The 18,207-nt window shown below is 43.9% G+C and overlaps 1 protein-coding gene across 1 annotated transcript; it reads left to right on the top strand.

Annotated features, from left to right (window-relative positions):
• Positions 1–709: 709 nt before the first annotated feature.
• LOC134503920 (C-C motif chemokine 16-like) lies at positions 710–3,125 on the top strand. Its single transcript, XM_063312876.1, has 3 exons — positions 710–997; positions 2,421–2,541; positions 2,878–3,125. Exons 1-3 carry the CDS (start codon positions 931–933, stop codon positions 2,969–2,971), a joined length of 282 nt encoding a protein of 93 aa, XP_063168946.1. The 5' UTR covers positions 710–930; the 3' UTR covers positions 2,972–3,125.
• Positions 3,126–18,207: the final 15,082 nt, after the last annotated feature.

The raw sequence follows: 18,207 nt of genomic DNA, 5'->3' as shown, positions 1-18,207 counted from the left end.
CCAGAACTACACTTCATCAAAAGATCCAGTACCATGGCTCTGTCTTCCACAAAGATAGGGCTGTATTACAGCATCTCAACACAGGAATATCTGTTAAACTGCTTTGTGAATGGACATGGTCATTAAGGTACATATCAACTGCTGCATCTCCTCAACTTTCTTCTTCTCTCCTCCTGCCCCATCCAACACATTTAGGAACGTATGCAAACCCACACACATCACTCCTAGTCCAACACCTTCACCCCTAAACCACCTGTCTCTGGGTCTGGGAGGAGGGACTGGACCAAAGTCCTCAGGGAGCTTCCATGACTGAGAGAGAACCTGAAGCTGCATCTCCCTGGTGTCAGTCTAGCATTGTAACCACTGCGCAAGGACGGCTCTGGGACATTAGCAACGTGGTCCCATTTTCCCCTGGGAAATGCTAAATGGCCTGGAGGACTGTCTGTCCCACTCACTCAGTGCAATCCCAGCCTCTCATCCCCAATGGCTGATCTCATGAGGGTTCAACCAATCCTCCACATGCTTTCACCAGCCTCCTCTTCTGCTGCTCTTCAAGGCATGCACCCTAACCCAAATCTTCTTCCCAAAGCTCCAGCAGATACAAAATTCTGAATTCCTGGTCTTTCCTCTGAAAGGTTATCTGGGAGATCCCAGTTTGGTTTCACTTCTTCAAACTGGTGAAATGCTACCCAGAGGCAAGGTGAATTTTCAGTCCCTTTCTTTCCTTGGAAAGAGGAAGTATGCCTTTTGCGAGTTTTCTCTGAAATGGTGGGAGGAAATATATTGGAGTATTCTTGGGATCTGGGGAGAAGTGAGGCTGTCTTAAGAAGTATATATTAACCCTACAACTTTGTGTCACGGTCACACTATCCTAGGAGGGAGAACAAGCAACAGGAGACCTTCTCCAGACGTATCTGCTAGTCACCCATCATGGCCAGCCTGAAGTTTGCTGTTCTGATCATCCTGATTTTGGCTTTCTATTATCAACCCATAGCAAGTGAGTAACCTTCATTTTCCTTTTAATAAGTTTGTTCCAAAATGTTTGTTTTCTCCTACAACATTTCTGCTTGCCTGTTGAACTGCAGAGATGGGACCATGTAGTCACAAGCAACCAAAGCTGATCTTTGAGATCTATGAAGTATTAAAGGATCCCTGTCTGGGAAAACAGGGTGTTTACAATGATGCAGAAGGGCAATTAGCAGCAGAAAAAAACAGGCCCTAGCTGATTTGCTATTTTCATTTATGTCAATAATGTGGCACCTGACTGGGGCACTTTTCAGCAGTTGAATGGGCATATCAAACTGCTTTAAAGCAGCAATTCCAGGGTTTGGTTGCCAAATTAGCAGGTGCAAATGGAGCTGAAATATAGAATTGTTTTGTCTAAGTTAGCTAAATCACAGAAAAGCACAACATGCCTGACTGTGGAAACAGAAAAGCTTGCCATTATTTTGTATTCTTTTTTTCGGGGGTGGGTGGGGAGGAATATATTTTTCTTTCTATGGACTTTGATTTCTTGTCCCTCCTTGAAAGCCTTTAGGACAGGGTTTCTCCACCAGGGTCCCGTGGCACCCGAGGGTTCTGCGAGAGGTCCCTAGGGGTTCCCTGGAGATCATTATTTATTTAAAAAATAATTTCAAATTCGGGCAACTTCACATTAAAGAGGCAACTTTCACTCTTTATTTTTAGTTTCAGAACACCGTTAGTACATATATACAGGCCCACACATGAAACGAATATAATAATTTTTTAACTCCTGGCCTACATTTGAGCCTGAGTGTGCAGGGGTTCCCTGAGGCCTGAAAAATATTTCAAGGGCTCCTCCAGGGTCAAAAAGAAAGGCTGAGGTTATGGAACTCCACAGAGTTCCTGTGAACTGCACCCTGCAATTCACCTATGTAAAATAAGCACTTGTAAACTAGGAGTTCAGGTTACCATTAGTAGAGCAGGCATGTTTTCAGTGAGGATACACAGTCAATACCCTACAATACCAGAGACAGAGATAGAGAGGGAGAGAGAGAAAGAGATGATAGAACAATACAGGTGAAATACCAAATGCTGATATTTCAGGAATATTAACAAACCTGAGTTAAAAATTAACAATCCACAGTTTTGAGACAGGAATATCTCCATTTCAAAAGCCAAAAAACAGCGACAACAAAAACTATAAAAGGAATTTAAGGCTTCTTGAAAGTTCTCTGTGTTTTCTGTTGAAAAAAAAAGGGCTAATTCAAATGAGGACAGATAGCTTGTATTGGCAATTCGCTGCTTCAAAACTGTGGAAATTTAGCTTTCCAAGAGTGTCTGATAATGAATTAGGCTACTTTCCAAATGTGAATTGTCTTTCATTCCCGATGTCTTGATAAATCCAATGGTTCTATGGCAGGAGCTCTCATTCCCTTCCTTCCTGCTTCGATCTTTAGGAGGATGTCCCAGCTGTCCGGAAGAATGTTGCTTCTCTTTAAGAGAAGGAAAACCTCTTGCCGTAAGGACCATACAAGCTTACAGAAGAACTGCTAAGAATTGCAGGTTGAATGCTGTGGTGTAAGTATCTCAACATTTCCCTCCTTTTCTTAAAGTTCAGCTGAGTAGTATCCATGCTGAGGATCCCAGTTCTGACCCTCATTTAACTGAGTCGAATCTTGCGAAACTCCTGATGCGAAGGCTGAGCAGAGCAAAGCATTGATCGGGCCTGTGCTGCGGCGGAGCCTGCTGCTGCCGTCATTCTTGATGGAGGCGTTGGATCTTGTGGGTGCCGTCACCCTCTCCCTCCATTGATGGGGGCCCTTGTGCCTTCCGGGGTCATGCGAGTTCCCACGGAAACCGGTCACCGGAACGCGCAGGGCTGAAATCAGCTTCCTTTCTGTCTTTTCCCTGCAGGCTTTCTATGAAGAGTGGCAGAGAATTGTGTGTTAGAGACCAAGATACTTGGGTGCAGCGGGTGATGAAGATGGTCCCAGAGAAAAGGAAATGATTGAAACGGAGGACCTCTCTCCTGCCAAGGGAAAGGCTGTCACTTACCTGCTTCACTGCATTGTGTCTCTTGGACTGGTGTGCTTGGGCATGTGAACATATAATTTGCAAATTTAAGCTAGGTTGAAAATAGGCTTGCTCTGCGGCCTCCTCCTCAGAGATCCTCAGGAACTCTGGCTTGCTGAACTGCTAAGGAACAGCTTCACTCTTGCTTGCCCCAGCTCTACCTGTGGTTTGTTGTTTGGTATTAAGTATACCCAACATTTGGTATGAGGCATACCAAATCCCTCCTTATCACCCTCACTGGCTTTATTGCAGTATCTGTTCCATTACAGGTAGTCCTCATTTAGCGACTGCCTCATTTAGCGACCATTCACAGTTACAACGGTGATGAAAAAGTAACTTTGCAACCAATCCTCGCTTTTATGACCTTCACCGGTCTGTAAAGCAAAGGAAAGCAAGATCATAAGCACAATGTGGTTTCACTTAGCAACTGTTTCACTTAATGACCAAGTTGCCAGTCCCAACCCTGGTTGCTAAATGAGGACTACCTGTAGTTCCATCACCAGCTATTCTGGTTCTCAAAGGCAGTGCCCAGCACTGGCCATAGGGGGGTGTCTCTTTCTTTGGGGTTACACAGGGGGTCTTCAGCTTCTCTTGAAAGAAGTCCAGGAATGCAGTTTTTCTGGTCAACAGAGTTTTCCTATTGCAGTGTTATTTAAAACTTCCTCATATTTATCGCTTGTGGAATCTTCAACGTAATTTACTTTCAGTTCTTTATTTTAAGGAAGAACAATGGGATATAAGCTATTGAGTGAAAATAAAGTTTTGGCAGCTCTTTACTTTCTCTGTGGTCGTGGTATTCCTTGGAATGAGGGAGTTCGTTTTTCTCCTGCTTCCCCCCACCACACCCTGGGAATCACAAAAAGGAGATCTTGGGTCAAAATCTTACTTCTGTCCTTAAAAAACAAACCTTGAATACATGGTTGCAGTGGTGAATTTCAAAAGAACCGCCCGGAGTTGGGATCTATAATGGGCAGCCATACAAATATTTTAAGTAAATAAATAAGCCACACAAGGGAAGCCAAGTCCTTGAAGCTGTCAAGGGATGTGAAGGCCTTTGAGGAAGAAAGGGAGGGAGGTGTGGGCACCCTTCACCCAGCAGTTAATCAACCAGCTAGCCCAAGGACTCAAAAGATGACCTTGTCCTAGGACACATCCAGGCCAGGACCGACTTCTGAAATCTTCTCCTTGGTCAACAGCTTCCCAAACCAGCAGCCACCAGAAGCACTAGGACACAGCTCTGGGCTCCCCATCCAGCTTGCTCTACACCAGTGTTTTTCAAACTTGGCAATTTAAAGATGGGTGGAGCTCAACTCCCAGAATTCCCCAGCCAGCATGCATGGAATTCTGGGCGTTGAAGTCCACCCATGTTTAAATTGCCAAGTCTGAAAATGCTGCTTTAAACTAAGACATTTTTTCTGCCCTGTTCTTCTTGAAGATGGAAAAAAATCAAACCCAAACATTTTGCCCTGGAGAGAAACTGCTCCACTGTGGCAGTTTTTTTGTTTCGATTGCCCAATTACCAGGGTTCATTTGGCAAATTTTACGACAGGTGCAGAAAAGGCCACCCTGAATGTGGAGTTCCTCCAGCCCTTCTCTCAAACCCTCTAGCCTTTTCCCATTGTTCCATCTGATTTTTTTCCTGGAGAAATTGTGTTAAGGAGGAAACATGGGTTGTTGGAAGGGTACTTTGGGCATACAAAAGCCAAAGAGAGAGAATCCATGAACTAGAAAGAATCCGTGTTTGAACAGAATGTAACCTCTATCCAGGCCGGCTCTGCAAATAATCTTGTTCTAGTGATCCTGATAGATAATGAGCTTAATGAACTCTGTGATGAATGCTCAGTCTAATGAAGCTCATCCAGTGCGTCGGAATGCACAGGTGCCAGGAAATGCAGGAGCAAGTCGGGGTGGACCAAAACAATGATGCGGTATCATCAGCATATGTATATACACAAGCACGTGGCATCTCACAGCACTAAGATTGCAGTATTTCCTCCATTAGATTTCTGTTAGACTACCTGGAGGGTTAAGGAGAACCCTGAGGCTGGATCTGCAGAGATTTCTGTGTCATGCATGGGCAAACAGGCATCCGGGAAATTCACTAACAAGGGCAGGTGGACAATGACTTTTGCCTGTTGAAGCCCCTTTCATTCTCATTGTTTCTTGGATAACTTTGTGGGGAGGATGGAAGCCTTTTTCAGAAGTTCTTGTTCATGGAATGTCAGACCATGTAAAGGAACATAGAGATGATCTTAAAGAAGGAAGAAATGAACTGCTAAGGAGGAAAAATGGCACTTGGGTCCTGAGAAAGTAGAAAGCCTGAGAAAGAAATAACTCCACTTTGTGTTGGGTATAAGAGGGACAGAAAGAGGCTTTCAAGATTCTCTTATTATACCCTACAACAATAAAGGAGCAGTTCTGGAATCCTTGCAGTGTCTGCTTCCTGACTTGGTCTACCTCAAAGGGATGACAGCCCGTCTGCAAAAGCCCTTTGCAGATCAAACTAATCTGAAGTGCTCCCCTGAACTGGCTCCCTTAACCTTTTCCTAGCCACATCTCAGTGCTGCAACCAAGAACCCTCAGACAAAATCACCTGAGAGACTCCTCAAAGGTCATCTAAACCAGAAAGTGTGAATTTAGATCTTGTGGGATCTACCTGGGCTTTACACCCATCCATGCATCCACTCTTACACAGACTTCTATACTATTCCAATCAGCTGACTCAAAAGTAGCAGGAGATTAAAAGATATAAAATAAACTTAAGACCCAAAAAGATGAAAATTGTACTCTCCAATTCCCAGCAAACACAGGACATCACTTATGTGGGAGCAATAAACAGTATTTACTTCCTTTTTCTGACACCATCTGGAAGAACCAGATCTTCCTGGTCCTCTCAACTGCTAATAGGAATTACATTGCCCTTATCTCTGGGGTTAAGCCACACCACTTTAACCCAGATTTCCACCATTTACAGCCTGATACAAAAAGACACCATTCAAGCAATTTGACAAACAGGAAGGACTGAAGATCAGGTTGCCCCGAGCACAAGTTTAGCTCAGGGCTGCGTGTGAAACTCACAAACTTTAGTCCCACATACATCAATGGCTGGTTTCTCTCCAGACATTATTTTCAACAACCCAATTTAAAGTTGGAAAGTTTTTGTGGATGTTGCAACTGGTAGGTTGTAGGTCAATTGGCAGGTAGGGAGTCAACTTATCCAGGTGACTGACACCAGGGTGAGTAAGTCTGTTTGCATCCAGAAATCAGGTTAGTCAGAAAAGGTGCTATAGACTCCTAATTTTTGGCTCTCATAGACTAACACAGCTTTCTTTCTATAATTTTAGCATCCAGGAACTAGACTTTTTTCAGTTGTGTCCAGGGTCAAAGATGTCGCCATAGAAATGTAGCATTTTAATAGAGAAATGGGGCTGGAAATTTCAGTCCCAGTTGGAGTGGATGCTTACTTTTATAGTAAATCTAATCATTAATGTAGGGCAGTGTTTCTCAACCTCAGCAACTTTAAGAGGTGTGGATTTCAAGTCCCAGAATTCCCCAGCCAGCCAGTTGAAGTCCACACCTCTCAGAGTTGCCAAGATTGAGAAACACTGTTGTGGGGTATTTTTATAGGTGCATTGTTCTGATTGGAGGATTAAAACATTAGTTTTTGTTCTTCCCCCTAAGAAAATCAGCTAAAACTTTTCAATGGTGTGAATTTAGGGAGATCAGAAGGCTGCTAAAAAGCGGCTGGGAGCTCGAGATTGCAGCCGATCACCATGATCTACCTGGAATTACATTTTCCAGACAATCTATTATATACAAATTATAGTGACACAGAGAGAAGAAGAGGCCTTGCAGGCTGACATGATGGGAATGGATGTTTTCCACGTCTGGAAGGCACCAGGTTGGGAGTCTACATTATTCTACCTGATTAATAATGTCAGGTAGAACATTAAATGCTATCGTGCATTTAATAGAAATTGGACTCAGTGTGCACACTTGGAAAATAGAAATTGGAGAAAGAAATCCTTCTTTCTCAAAGGCTGCTATCGTCCCCTGTTGTTCAGTTAGAAGAATTCACCTTTGGTTGAAAAAAATTGCTCTCCAGAGTCTTTAAACCACTGATTTTCAAACTTGGCAATTTAAAGATGTGTGGACTTCAACTCCCAGAATTCCCCAACCAGTGTGCATGGAATTCTGGGAGTTGAGGTCCACACATCTTCAAGTTGCCAAGTTTGAAAAGCACTGCTTTAAACTAAGGCATTTTTCTGCTCTGCTTCTTCTTGAAGATGGCAAGAACCAAACCCAAAAGTTTCGCTATGGAGGGAAACTGCTTCACCATGGACAGAGGAAAAAAAGAGTGACATCTTTTGTCTCCCTGGCAAAGGAGAATTCCCAAATTAATGTTTGACGCAGTAAATTGAATGGGAGGTGGTTGGACCTTGGATTTGGGAGAAATTCTAATTAAAAAGGGCAAATGAGAACACACAGATTGAAAAAGACAACCAAAACTAAGCAGTTGGAGACCCAGTAGCTGGTTTTGCGCAATATAATAGGTAAGTTTGCTTTAACCTTGGTTGTTCTTGAAATTACTATGTGTAGAAACCACCTGGCTAGTTTGTGCCAAACCATCTGCACGTGGAGGTCAAAAAAGTTAAGATGGCCACAACTGTGCAATCAAAGCCCCATTCTTTTTTTAATGGTTGCAGCCTCCATCTTGACTTTTTTGATGTCCTCCTCTGTGGACACCCTTGTTTTGGGGCTCAAGGTACTGTATGAGTGAAATATGTTGTGTGAAGGCAGGTAAAGGTGAAAGACCCCTTTTCTGCTCGCAAATTGTTCCCTAGATATTCCAGACCTTTTGCACACATTCGGGTTCCAGGCAAGCACCGAGCTGAGAATCTCTTCTCTGCTCTGGATCAGTTGGTTCCAGCATCCAAACTACATTTTCTTAATGCCAGCTTTCTGATCGAGAGAACTATGCATGCATGCCTCGAAATTAAATCGCTGTCTGTATAAAAGCAAGATAGTCACTGGGTTTAAAAAAGCATCACTTCACTGAGGAATATTAAAAGGGCTATTGTGCACAGGCAGGTCCGCAGGGGTCAAAAAAGTCAAGATGGCGGTCATAACCCTATGGTGAAAGCCCAGCTTTACTGCAAGAATGCCAGCTGAAGACCCACTTCCACCCTACAGTATTTCCTTTCCCTGGTGGGAAGAAAAAGGGGGGTGCCTAGAGGTGGGGCATTAAAATGCCAGCTTCCCTTCCTTCTCTTCCCTCCACCCTGCCCCATGTGCTATGAGAAGAGGGTAAAGAAGTGAGAGGGAAGGGCTCGCCTTGCTGCTCAGCTCCATGGCATTGCAGAACTGCTGGCTGGCAACTTGGAGGTTGCCCACGCCAGCAACCGCCCCCTCTCCTGGCCTGGAGTGAACCCCTCTTCTGCAGAAGAAGGATCAGCATCCTTTCTGCCCTTCCAGCCCAGACAGAGGAATTTCCCGCTGCTCCGCAGAACAGCCCAAAGTTGCAAGCAAATGTGGTGGGCCTTTGACCACGTCTTCCTTCCTGATTCCAGCACCTGGAGGAGGGCCATTCTGATCACCCAGCCTGATAGTATTGTCTGGGGAGGGTGGACATTGCAGTCCAACTCAGGGAGAGAAATAAAGTGAAGGGCAAGGAAGAGGCCTCAGTGAACCCTCACATCCAGTCATGCGTATCATTCCGTTTGACTCTATGGAAGATTTGCAGTTCAATGGCTGCAGAGTTACCCAATATGCTTTTTTTAAAATCCATTCAATTGTGTCCGTTTCTCAGAGACTGCCTGGACAAGTCCCTGCAGTTTTCTTGGCAAGGTTCTTCAGAAGTGGTTTGCCCTTGCCTCCTTCCTAGGGCTGAGAGAAAGTGACTGGCCCAAGGTCATCCAGCCAGCTTTCATGCCTAAGGTGGGACTAGAGCTCACAGCATCCCGGTTTCTAGCCTGGGACCTTAACCACGACACCAGACTGGCTTTCACTTTGGATTAAATCTCCCTAAAATCAGGAGTAGTCCAGGAGCAGCTTTTCAGATTAACATGTTTTATTAAAAGGCAGAAGCTTTTATGAGCTCATGCCCTCAGGTGCCTGGAGTGGCTAAAAGTAAAATAGGATTTAAATTGGGCTGTGGCTGCGGCGGGGAAAGGGAGCAGCAGACGGGGGGGTGGGGGGGGTGGTTCTGCAGAGGCAGGTTACACGGGAGACGTATGCCGAGCACATCATCAAGTTACTGCTTGAATGTATTAAAAACCCACTAACCTCAAACCGTTCGATGTTCAGCAGTCCCCTGCTCAGCTGTGCTGGACCATTTTTTTGCCCCGGAACAGTTAATCTGGGATCTGTCGTGGGCCGTCCCGGGAGGTTAAAATGCTCTGACGTTATTTTGTCCTGATTTGGAGAGGAGGAGGGAGAAGGTAACTGCAGACCCTTCGCGTCCTGGATATAAACTGTTTCAACTTCTACCATCAGGACGGTGCTACAGAGTACCATATGTCAAAACACCTAGACATCGAAACAGTTTTTTCCCTCGTGCCATTGCTCTGTGGAACTCCTAATCAATGTAGCCTGATATAATGATTGACAACGTATGGTAAGACATGACTGCTAAGATGTGACCGGTAATGCTCTGTTAAATGTGAACGTATGTTAGACAACAGATACAGTATACCGTCCCTTAATTCTCCCTTTAAATATGAGTGTGTGTTAGTTAGTAGCCATAGTATTATTTCCTTCAATTCTTTTTCTTTCTTGATTGTATAGTTTCAGTAAATAGCATTATTACTTTACTATTGTTTATTTTTGATGTTATGTAAATATATTTCCACCGAAGTCAAATTTCTTGTATGTCTAATCATACTTGGCCAATCAAGTATTCTATTCTATTCTATTCTATTCTATTCTATTCTATTCTATTCTATTCTATTCTATTCTATTCTATTCTATTCTATTCTATCCTATCCTATCCTATCCTATCCTATATCCTGATTTCAAACCTGAGATGAAGGGAGATGCAGCTCACAAAAGCTTCATAGAATTTGTAATTTGGGAAAGCTTCTACCAGACCCCTCCTGATCTGGGGCTGCCATAGACTAATGCGATTCTCCCCTCCTGCTGGAAATGCAGGGAGACCAGTGTAATCCAGAAGTGAGTTCAACATTGTTTGGAAATCAGAGAAAAACTCACAGCAATCCCCCCGCCCCCGAAAGAGCCCAAGAAGAAACAGGCCAGGGACTGACGCAGATCTCTCACACATGGCTAGGATTTCCTGTTTCTTCTTGGGCTCTTTCAGGGAGGGGCAATGTTAACTTCCACCCCCCCGAAAGACTGCCCCCACAGTCATTCAGTGACTTTTCCATCCACTGCGTGCAAAGCCTTCGAGAGGGCAGCAACATTTTGATTTGCAGAGTGTGAAGAAGAGAATGCCATTTTTTCCCCTTTCTTTTCGAAGTGCGTATTGTGGCTGAGCAGCATCGCTGGGTTTTTTTATAGTAATTTTTAAAAATTATATTGTTACTTACAAAATATATTGTTTCGATGCAGGGTATTTGTACAGTGCTGATTAAAGATTATTAACACTAAGGCAGGACTGGAACTCATGGCCTGCTGGTTTCTAATCTGGCGCCTTAACCATTACACCAAATTGGGTCTCACTACTCAACATGCTAATGTGGGTTAAAATGAGGTTGGAGAGTGGTTGGGAGAAAGCCAAGAATTGCCTTAGGGGTTGTCTGAATAAGCTGTCATGTGGTTTGTTTGTTTGTTTATTTAGTCATGTTGTACAGTCACTCATCTCAACAAGTGACTCTTAGCTGGTGAACAATATTAAATAAAAATAGCAATTGTAACCATAAATACAAAAATGCAAATACACAGCGGCCGAGGAAAAGATCACAATCGACAGTTGCTAGCACAGCCAGGAGATGGATCCCTTCAGCCGCTCGGAACCCCAGGCCTGAGCACAAAACCAGGTCTTCAGTTGTGAAAGGCCAGCAGGACCGGGGCCATCCTAATCTCTGGAGGGAGGATGTTCCATAGGATGGGTGCTACAAGTAGTCCTCACTTAGCAACCATTCGTTCAGCGACTGTTCGAAGTTGCGACAGTCCTGTTCGAAGTTCAGTGACAGTGAGTAGTACTTACGACCAGTCCTCAAAGTTCTAGACATCCCAGCACCCCTGCAGTCACGTGATAGCGATTGGGCACTGGGCAACTGGCTTGCCCTTATGACTATTGCCATGTCCCATGGTCACGTGATTGCCATTTGCGAGCTTCTCTGCCAGCTTCCCACAAGCGTAGTCAGTGGGGAAGCCCGCAGAGGATGCTGTGAGTCATTCCAGTACATCCCCACGGCCTTCCTGTGCTCGTGCCGCGCCATCCAAACTCTGGCCTTCCCAGAAGGTCCAAATGCCCAAAGTCACTCAGTCTTGCTTGGGTTGAGCCAAAGCCTGTTGTGCCCCATCCAGGCCCGCACAGGCTTCAGACTTCCAGGGACAGGAAGTCCACGGCATTGCCCCAGTGGCCTGGGGTGGAGATATAAAGCCAGGTATCATCAGCGTTCTCACGATACCTCACCCCAAAGCATCGGGCGACCTCGCCCAGCAGCCTTGTGTAGATTTCTTTGGATATCGCTCACTATAACAGCACAGCAGGTGTGTTCTTGCTCACCTGGGTTTCTGGGTGAATCCCACCGCCCTCCTGGCTTCTCCTTTCAATGCTGGATCCTCGAAAAGGGGAAAGTACGGTTCCTGCCTGTCCCTGCCATCAAGTAACTGCCTTGGCGAAGCAGCTGGAAAGTATGAGAAGATATCAGCTGTTCTTTCTTCAAACTTTGTGCCAGGTGATCTCTGACTGTAGGACATTTTTGTGATAGCTTTTTCCTAACATGGAAAACGCCACTTTCCTTTTAGTTTGGGGGAGGAGAGACAAAAGAGACCCTCTGGCATTTGAGTCAGGGAATTCAGGCAATGACTCTCATCATAAACAAGGAGCATTACCCACACTTTCGTAGCATTTTCGCCAATGCAATGTTAGAGAAAGCTAGTTTGGTCTAGTGATGGATTAGAAGCTGAGAGACTGTGAGTTCAGCCTGTAGGCCAGTCTCTCAGCCCTAGGAAGAAGGCGAGGGCCAACCACCTCCAAAAATGCTGCCAAGAAAACTGCAGGGACTTGTCCCTGTAGCCACCAAGAGTCAGGACTGACTTGATGGACCGTAACAACGGCAAGACAGCAATGCCTCCAAGGTGTGTGACATCAGCCTTCATCAGACATGACAGTTCCTTGAGGACAGCGCATCCCATCTTCCTTGAGTCTTTGCAAATATCGTTCTTGTATTATACCCAATATAAGTCCTTGCCCAACATCTTTCAGGAGACACCACTTCGGTTTCACTTCCGCTAAGAAGCTCAGGGTTTCACTCATGGGCTGGAATGGTTGGCCCTGTGTTTTTTTAAAAGAGAGAAATGAGATTGCCTTAGCGACCTTTTGTGGGTGGAATAAATGCAGAATTCCTTGGGACTTTCACCCTGAGGTTGGTGTTAGAGGGAAAAACATCACTTCAGGAGACTTTCCCCCAAGCTTTAAAAAAACAGACTGTGCTGAAGTCAGTTCTTCTAAACACCCTAAACGTCTTGATGTATGATGTGGCCTTATTTCCTCCAGAGTCCACAGCCTCCATCTGCTGATGGGCCGTCCCAAGCTTTGCATGACCTCTTGAGAGCTACTTTCCCATCTTTATTTGGGATCTGTTGTTAGTTCCCATCAGAATTTGCTATGCCTGTTGGTGCACATTTCCCCAACATGCAGATTTCAGTTCACAGCTTTGCCTACCCTGCAGCATTTGCAATTTTCCTTAAAATAAGAAAATAGTTTTTGGATGTTACTTTCATGTTGATATGTATTTTTGTGCAGACTTTTCTTCTATAGATGTTTTATTTTTTTAACTTGGTAAATGGCATTAGTAAAGGTAAAAGTTTCCCTTGACGTAAAGTCCAGTCGTGTCCGACTCTAGGGGGCGGTGCTCATCTCCGTTTCTAAGCCTTAGAGCCGGCGTTGTCATAGACACTTCCGGGTCATGTGGCCAGCATGACGACACGGAACGCCGTTACCTTCCCGCCGAAGCAGTACCTATTGATCTACTCACATTTGCATGTTTTCGAACTGCTAGGTTGGCAGGAGCTGGGACTAGCAACGGGAGCTCACCCCGCCACGCGGTTTCGAACCGCCGACCTTCCGATCGACAGCTCAGCGGTTTAACCCGCAGCACCACCGTGTCCCTTGGCAAATGGCATTACAAGTTCAGAAATGGGCTAAATTTGAGGAAATATTGAGTTTCAGTTCTATGCCATTAAAATATTGCAAAATTTGATAAATTTACTTTTGCATTAAAACTAAATGAGTTTTTTCCCTGTCCCTTAAAGCAAATGTCATTGAATTCTATGGATTATTTTTTTTTTTACTGAATATACATAAATTTAGATTTTCTATCTCCATGCCAGTACTCTACAATTATTTGATGGTAAAAGGATCTACTCTAAATTATTGAAACTGCTATGGGATTTGGTGCTTAAATTAATGAACTTTTTAGGATAACTTTTTGCATGGTGATGCAAACAGAGCCATTGACCCATTAAAGCAGCTGCATCTTTTTTCAGACTTCCATCATTGCTCTTGGGGGTCTTTTGCAGCAGCCATGTGACCCTGGAAACAGACATGGCTGCTTTAAAAAGTCCCTGGAAAGTTGATACTCCTGCATTGTTCTAAGGTACTTCTTTGGAATCAAATCTGAAGTATTGCATACCTCTATTTTATATGTAATATCCTTCTGGGAGGCACATCAAACTTGTCTGAAATGCTATTTCATGTTTGTTTATTTGCTTGTTTATTCGATTTAGGCACTGCCCAACTCCAGAATGACTCTGGGCAGTGCCTAAATTCCTCTTTACAGCAATTTCAATTTCTGATTGATGTCAGCCCTTTGAGGTAGGCCAGGTCAAAAAGCAGACATTGCAGGGATTCCAAGAATGCTTTTTATCACAGTAAGGTATAAGTATCTTGAAAGCTTGTCCAAGTTTCTCTCTCTCCTCTCTTATGCTAAACAAAATCAAGGAAGGGCCGTTTTGAGTTTCTTTTTCATGATTCCTTCAATCTCTGGACTATGTAATCTCTTTTTAAAAATATCCTTATTCTGATTGCTAATTATTTTAAAGAAGGAATGTAAACAAAAGAAATAAAACACATATAAAAAGAATAAAAGAGTAGAATGCAAATAGTGAGATAGGAATACATAAACAAGGGACCTAAAATGCCATTAAATTACAATTTTCCAATATATCATTAATATAGCATTATAAAATATGTCACATCACTTTTTGAAGAAAAAACTGAAAAATCTTATTAAGCCTTAAAGATACCTGATTAACCCAGTATAAATCCCTAACTAAAATTATAAACTACAATAATATCAATCCGTTCAGAGTCACTGGGAGTCCAGCAGCATTTAAATTTAATAAATAAATAAATAAAAATCTAATTTCCTATACCGTTGAGATATGGACTCTGTACATGGGGGGTGGGGGCGAGCCAAATTTTGGGCATGGTACAAATCCATGTATTAAATTATAGTCTAGGAATGGTTTCCAATTAGAACTGGATACTACATCAGAGTTACTTTGTAGATTATGAAATTATTCTCTGTAATTTCTTCCCCGCATTGCTCCTTAGCAGCTGGCTGTCAGGCTCTGCCTGCTACCCAGTAAAACACAGACGCTAAGGTAGGCTTTAGGTTCTGGTTTTATTAGAGTATAGAATGCATGCCTCAGGAAAAGCTGAGAGTGAGTGGAGCGCGCCGGAGCGGGATTTAAATAGCCCGCGCCGGTCAGCGCTCCACCCCTCCTTCTCCGAGTGTACCCCGAGCCCCGTTGCCGGTAGGTGAGGGGGCGAGCAGCCCCTCCTGTGCCTCGGGTGTCTCCTTAATTGTTTTTCTCCGGCCGGTGATGGGTCATTGCCGGGCGATCCGGTTCGAAAGCTTTCTGACCGCTCGGGCGTGCCTCGTGGTCGGGTGTTGTCAATTACTTCTCTTGCAACATTGTATCCCTTCCTTCGGTGCCTCCGGCAAGGATCGATACTTTGTTGCCAGCACCTGCTGCTTGCTTTTGTTAGTTGGTTGCCTTATCCCTTACTCCGCCCGGGGCTCATTTCTTTGTATTGTTATGTGAGCCGTTGTGATGTTACAAGCCTCGCAACGGTGATCATGACGCTGGCTCCTTCATTGCCCTTTCATGCCTCTCTCGCACCCATTCCTAGGCGAGCTCTGAATTCTTTCACAGCGTCAGCACAGCACATCTTCTCCAAAATATCTGTTTCTCTGTTGCTTTAGCGTAGCATTTCCAGGAGAGGGCAATTTATCCCAGAAAAACAGTGGTAAGAAATGAGATACGGGAAGAAGAGATCTTTCACTGTAGCATCAGAGGAGGTGATAAGTTACTGAAATTGTACTTGTGATGAAAGGGAACGTCATTTCTTTTTGCATCTTTTTCCTTTACTATATCTTTTTCTCTTTGTTTTTTATTTTTATTTTTCTCTGCACTTTCGATTTTTAATTTTTTTATATTTTTCTTAGTTTTTATCTTTGTAATTGTAAACTTTAATAAAAATTATTATAAAAAATCAAGAGGACAATGAGAGGGAGGTGGCTAACCTATCCCACATCTGCCCAATCCCTCCCCAACTAAAGCTGATTTTATTCTTCAGATATTCCTAATCTGTGCCTCCCCATTGCTCCAAACTTTGGCTCCCTTGTGCACGAAGCCTCTGTTTTTCTGCTCTAATCTCAGGGTGCCTCTTTCAAATTTCTCTTGGCCTGATGTCCACAGGGGTCTGTGCTTCGAACCACATGGAACAGCAGCAAATTGGCCTGTTTCAAGGCTCTCCTATTCCAATCAATCTTAAAATAGGAATGGGGAACTTCTATCTGGCCCCTGAAGCCCCCAAGATCACCTTACCCCAATTCAGCAGTGAAATGTTGATTTTGGACAGTGCAATGTATGGGGTGTGTTTTTCCTCAAGAAGATAAGAACAAAAATAGGCATGTAGCATCTCCAGTGGGATAGTAGACCTATTTGGTGGGGGCCCACCCCAACCTTCAGACCCCACCCCCAGCAGCTGACCAGGGCAGGAGGACTTGGCCACAGTAACCCGTGGCCTGATCTCCACCCAATTAGACTACTGTAATGCACTCTACTTGGGGCTGCCTTTGGAAATTGCAGTTTTTTAAATTGTTTGGTAAATTTATATTGCTGCCCATCTCACTGACTCTGGGTGGCATACAAAAAACACAAAACCAAGATAACCAATGACCAAAAACATAACAGCAAAAATAATTTAAAAACATTAAAAGCAATAAAAACAATTAAAAACTCTTTTAAAAAACCACAAGTCTTGGAACCTTTTTATTTGTCTTACATATAATCCATAATATACCAACCCATGCCTAATTTGAGCTTTATAGCAATAAAAAAGGGACAACACAGAAGCACCTATTGCTGGCCTAGCTGTCCTAACAGCCAGGAACCACACTGAGGCAAGGAGTAGGTCTCTAGTGTTTATTACTGCTACATAAGACAGAAAATCCTAACAAACTGAAGAAGTGTGGGAAAAACCCAGACAGATAAACCCCAAAGGTTAAGGCGGGTCTGTTCTGTGTCTCTTTGAATGGCTGCTCAACTCCTCAGTACTACGCATGCGTTTTCCCCCCTGGATAGGGGCCCCTTCCTGCTCACCATCAGTGCTCATGACACTAGCAAAGACCAAAAGCATTAGTCCAAAGCCGCTGGGAGTTGGGCAGCATATAAATTTAATAAATCATCATCATCAGACAGGTCAAAATTGGTCCAAAATGCAACATCCTGCATATTTTCAAGGTCCTGACACTGGGAGCTCATAACATTAATTTTGTGGACTCTGCATGTGTTTCCAGGTCCAATTTAAGGGGCTGGTTTTGACTTGTAAAGCCCTTTGTGGTTTAGTATTATGATACCACCATAAGGCAGCTGGTCTATATTGCTTATTATGGACCAGCCACCTCAGCCACCTTAAAGATGGGTGAGACGCTATCATTCTTGATGATGTCTGTTTCTGAAACTATACCAGAAATTTAAAACTGTCTTTAAAGTTGAAAGCACTGACGTTTATGACTTATGGAATGAAGAGCTGGAATATCTGATCATGGAGCATCAATGGAGTGCATGGATGGACTGTAGATTTTCTTTGCTGGTGATGTAAGACATTTTAGGGTATATTAACTCAAATGATTTGCCATGTCCAATCTGGTTCCTTTTTTGGAAACATACTGGAACATAGATAAGCAGATATCTGGGTAAATATTTTCATGTTAAATTTTGAATTATATTCCAAAATCATGACATCCGTCTGTTTTTGAGGAGGTTGGTTATACTGGGAATGGGTTACAGCCAAGAGAATGATATTGTCAGCTCCTCCCGATCAAAGGTTTCACAGAAACCCTTATCGGAGCGTCTCCCATCATTTCCTTCTCCCATGTTGCCAGATGGGAGGGGGTGTGAAGTTGGAGTGTGAAGTGGTTTATTATGGCTATGGAGCACATCAAGGACACTGGGTTGAGATACGCCAGGAATACCATCTGGATGGGAGGGGGAGTGACATGGTTTCATGGGAAAGGGGACTAACTAAGGGAATGTAGTTTTAAGTTAGGTTTGAGTGGGAAATCTTTATTCACAGCTTGCCTTCTGTACCGTTCATTATGCTTCATTAAAACAATCAAAGGAATCCCAGCCTCCTGACTGTGATTGTGTGAATGCTGAAATGATCAGGTGCTGACACTAAGCTGTGAATCCATCTTTTTGAAAACTCTTCCTGAGCTAGGAATCAGCTGAGAGTTGACGAACCCTGCCTAAACATGGAAAATCCCGGTCTAAGCAGCCATCGCCTCTACTGTCATTGGAGAGGACCGTGCTGTATGCCAAAGTGGAAGAAGAAAAAATTGAGATGGAGGAGAGCTCAGGGAGTGGAGACAGTGAGTGCGAGATGGAACCCCAACTCAACACTATGGAGCTGGCAAGTGCCCTCCATTCCCTCAATTTCATGAGAGAGCCTTAGATGCTGAGCATTATTAT

The sequence above is a fragment of the Candoia aspera genome, chromosome 11 (assembly GCF_035149785.1).
Source record: "Candoia aspera isolate rCanAsp1 chromosome 11, rCanAsp1.hap2, whole genome shotgun sequence".
Taxonomy (NCBI): Eukaryota; Metazoa; Chordata; class Lepidosauria; order Squamata; family Boidae; genus Candoia; species Candoia aspera.
The sequence above is the reverse complement of the archived record's forward strand: the minus strand, read 5'-3'. Positions and strand labels throughout refer to the sequence as shown.

Excerpts from the sequence above, each read along its gene's own strand:
- LOC134503920 (XM_063312876.1), top strand. The coding sequence starts at position 931 with ATGGCCAGCCTGAAGTTTGCTGTTCTGATCATCCTGATTTTGGCTTTC. Across the intron at positions 998-2,420 it reads CTATTATCAACCCATAGCAA|GAGGATGTCCCAGCTGTCCG; the intron begins GTGAGTAACCTT and ends TTCGATCTTTAG. Across the intron at positions 2,542-2,877 it reads TGCAGGTTGAATGCTGTGGT|GCTTTCTATGAAGAGTGGCA; the intron begins GTAAGTATCTCA and ends TTTTCCCTGCAG.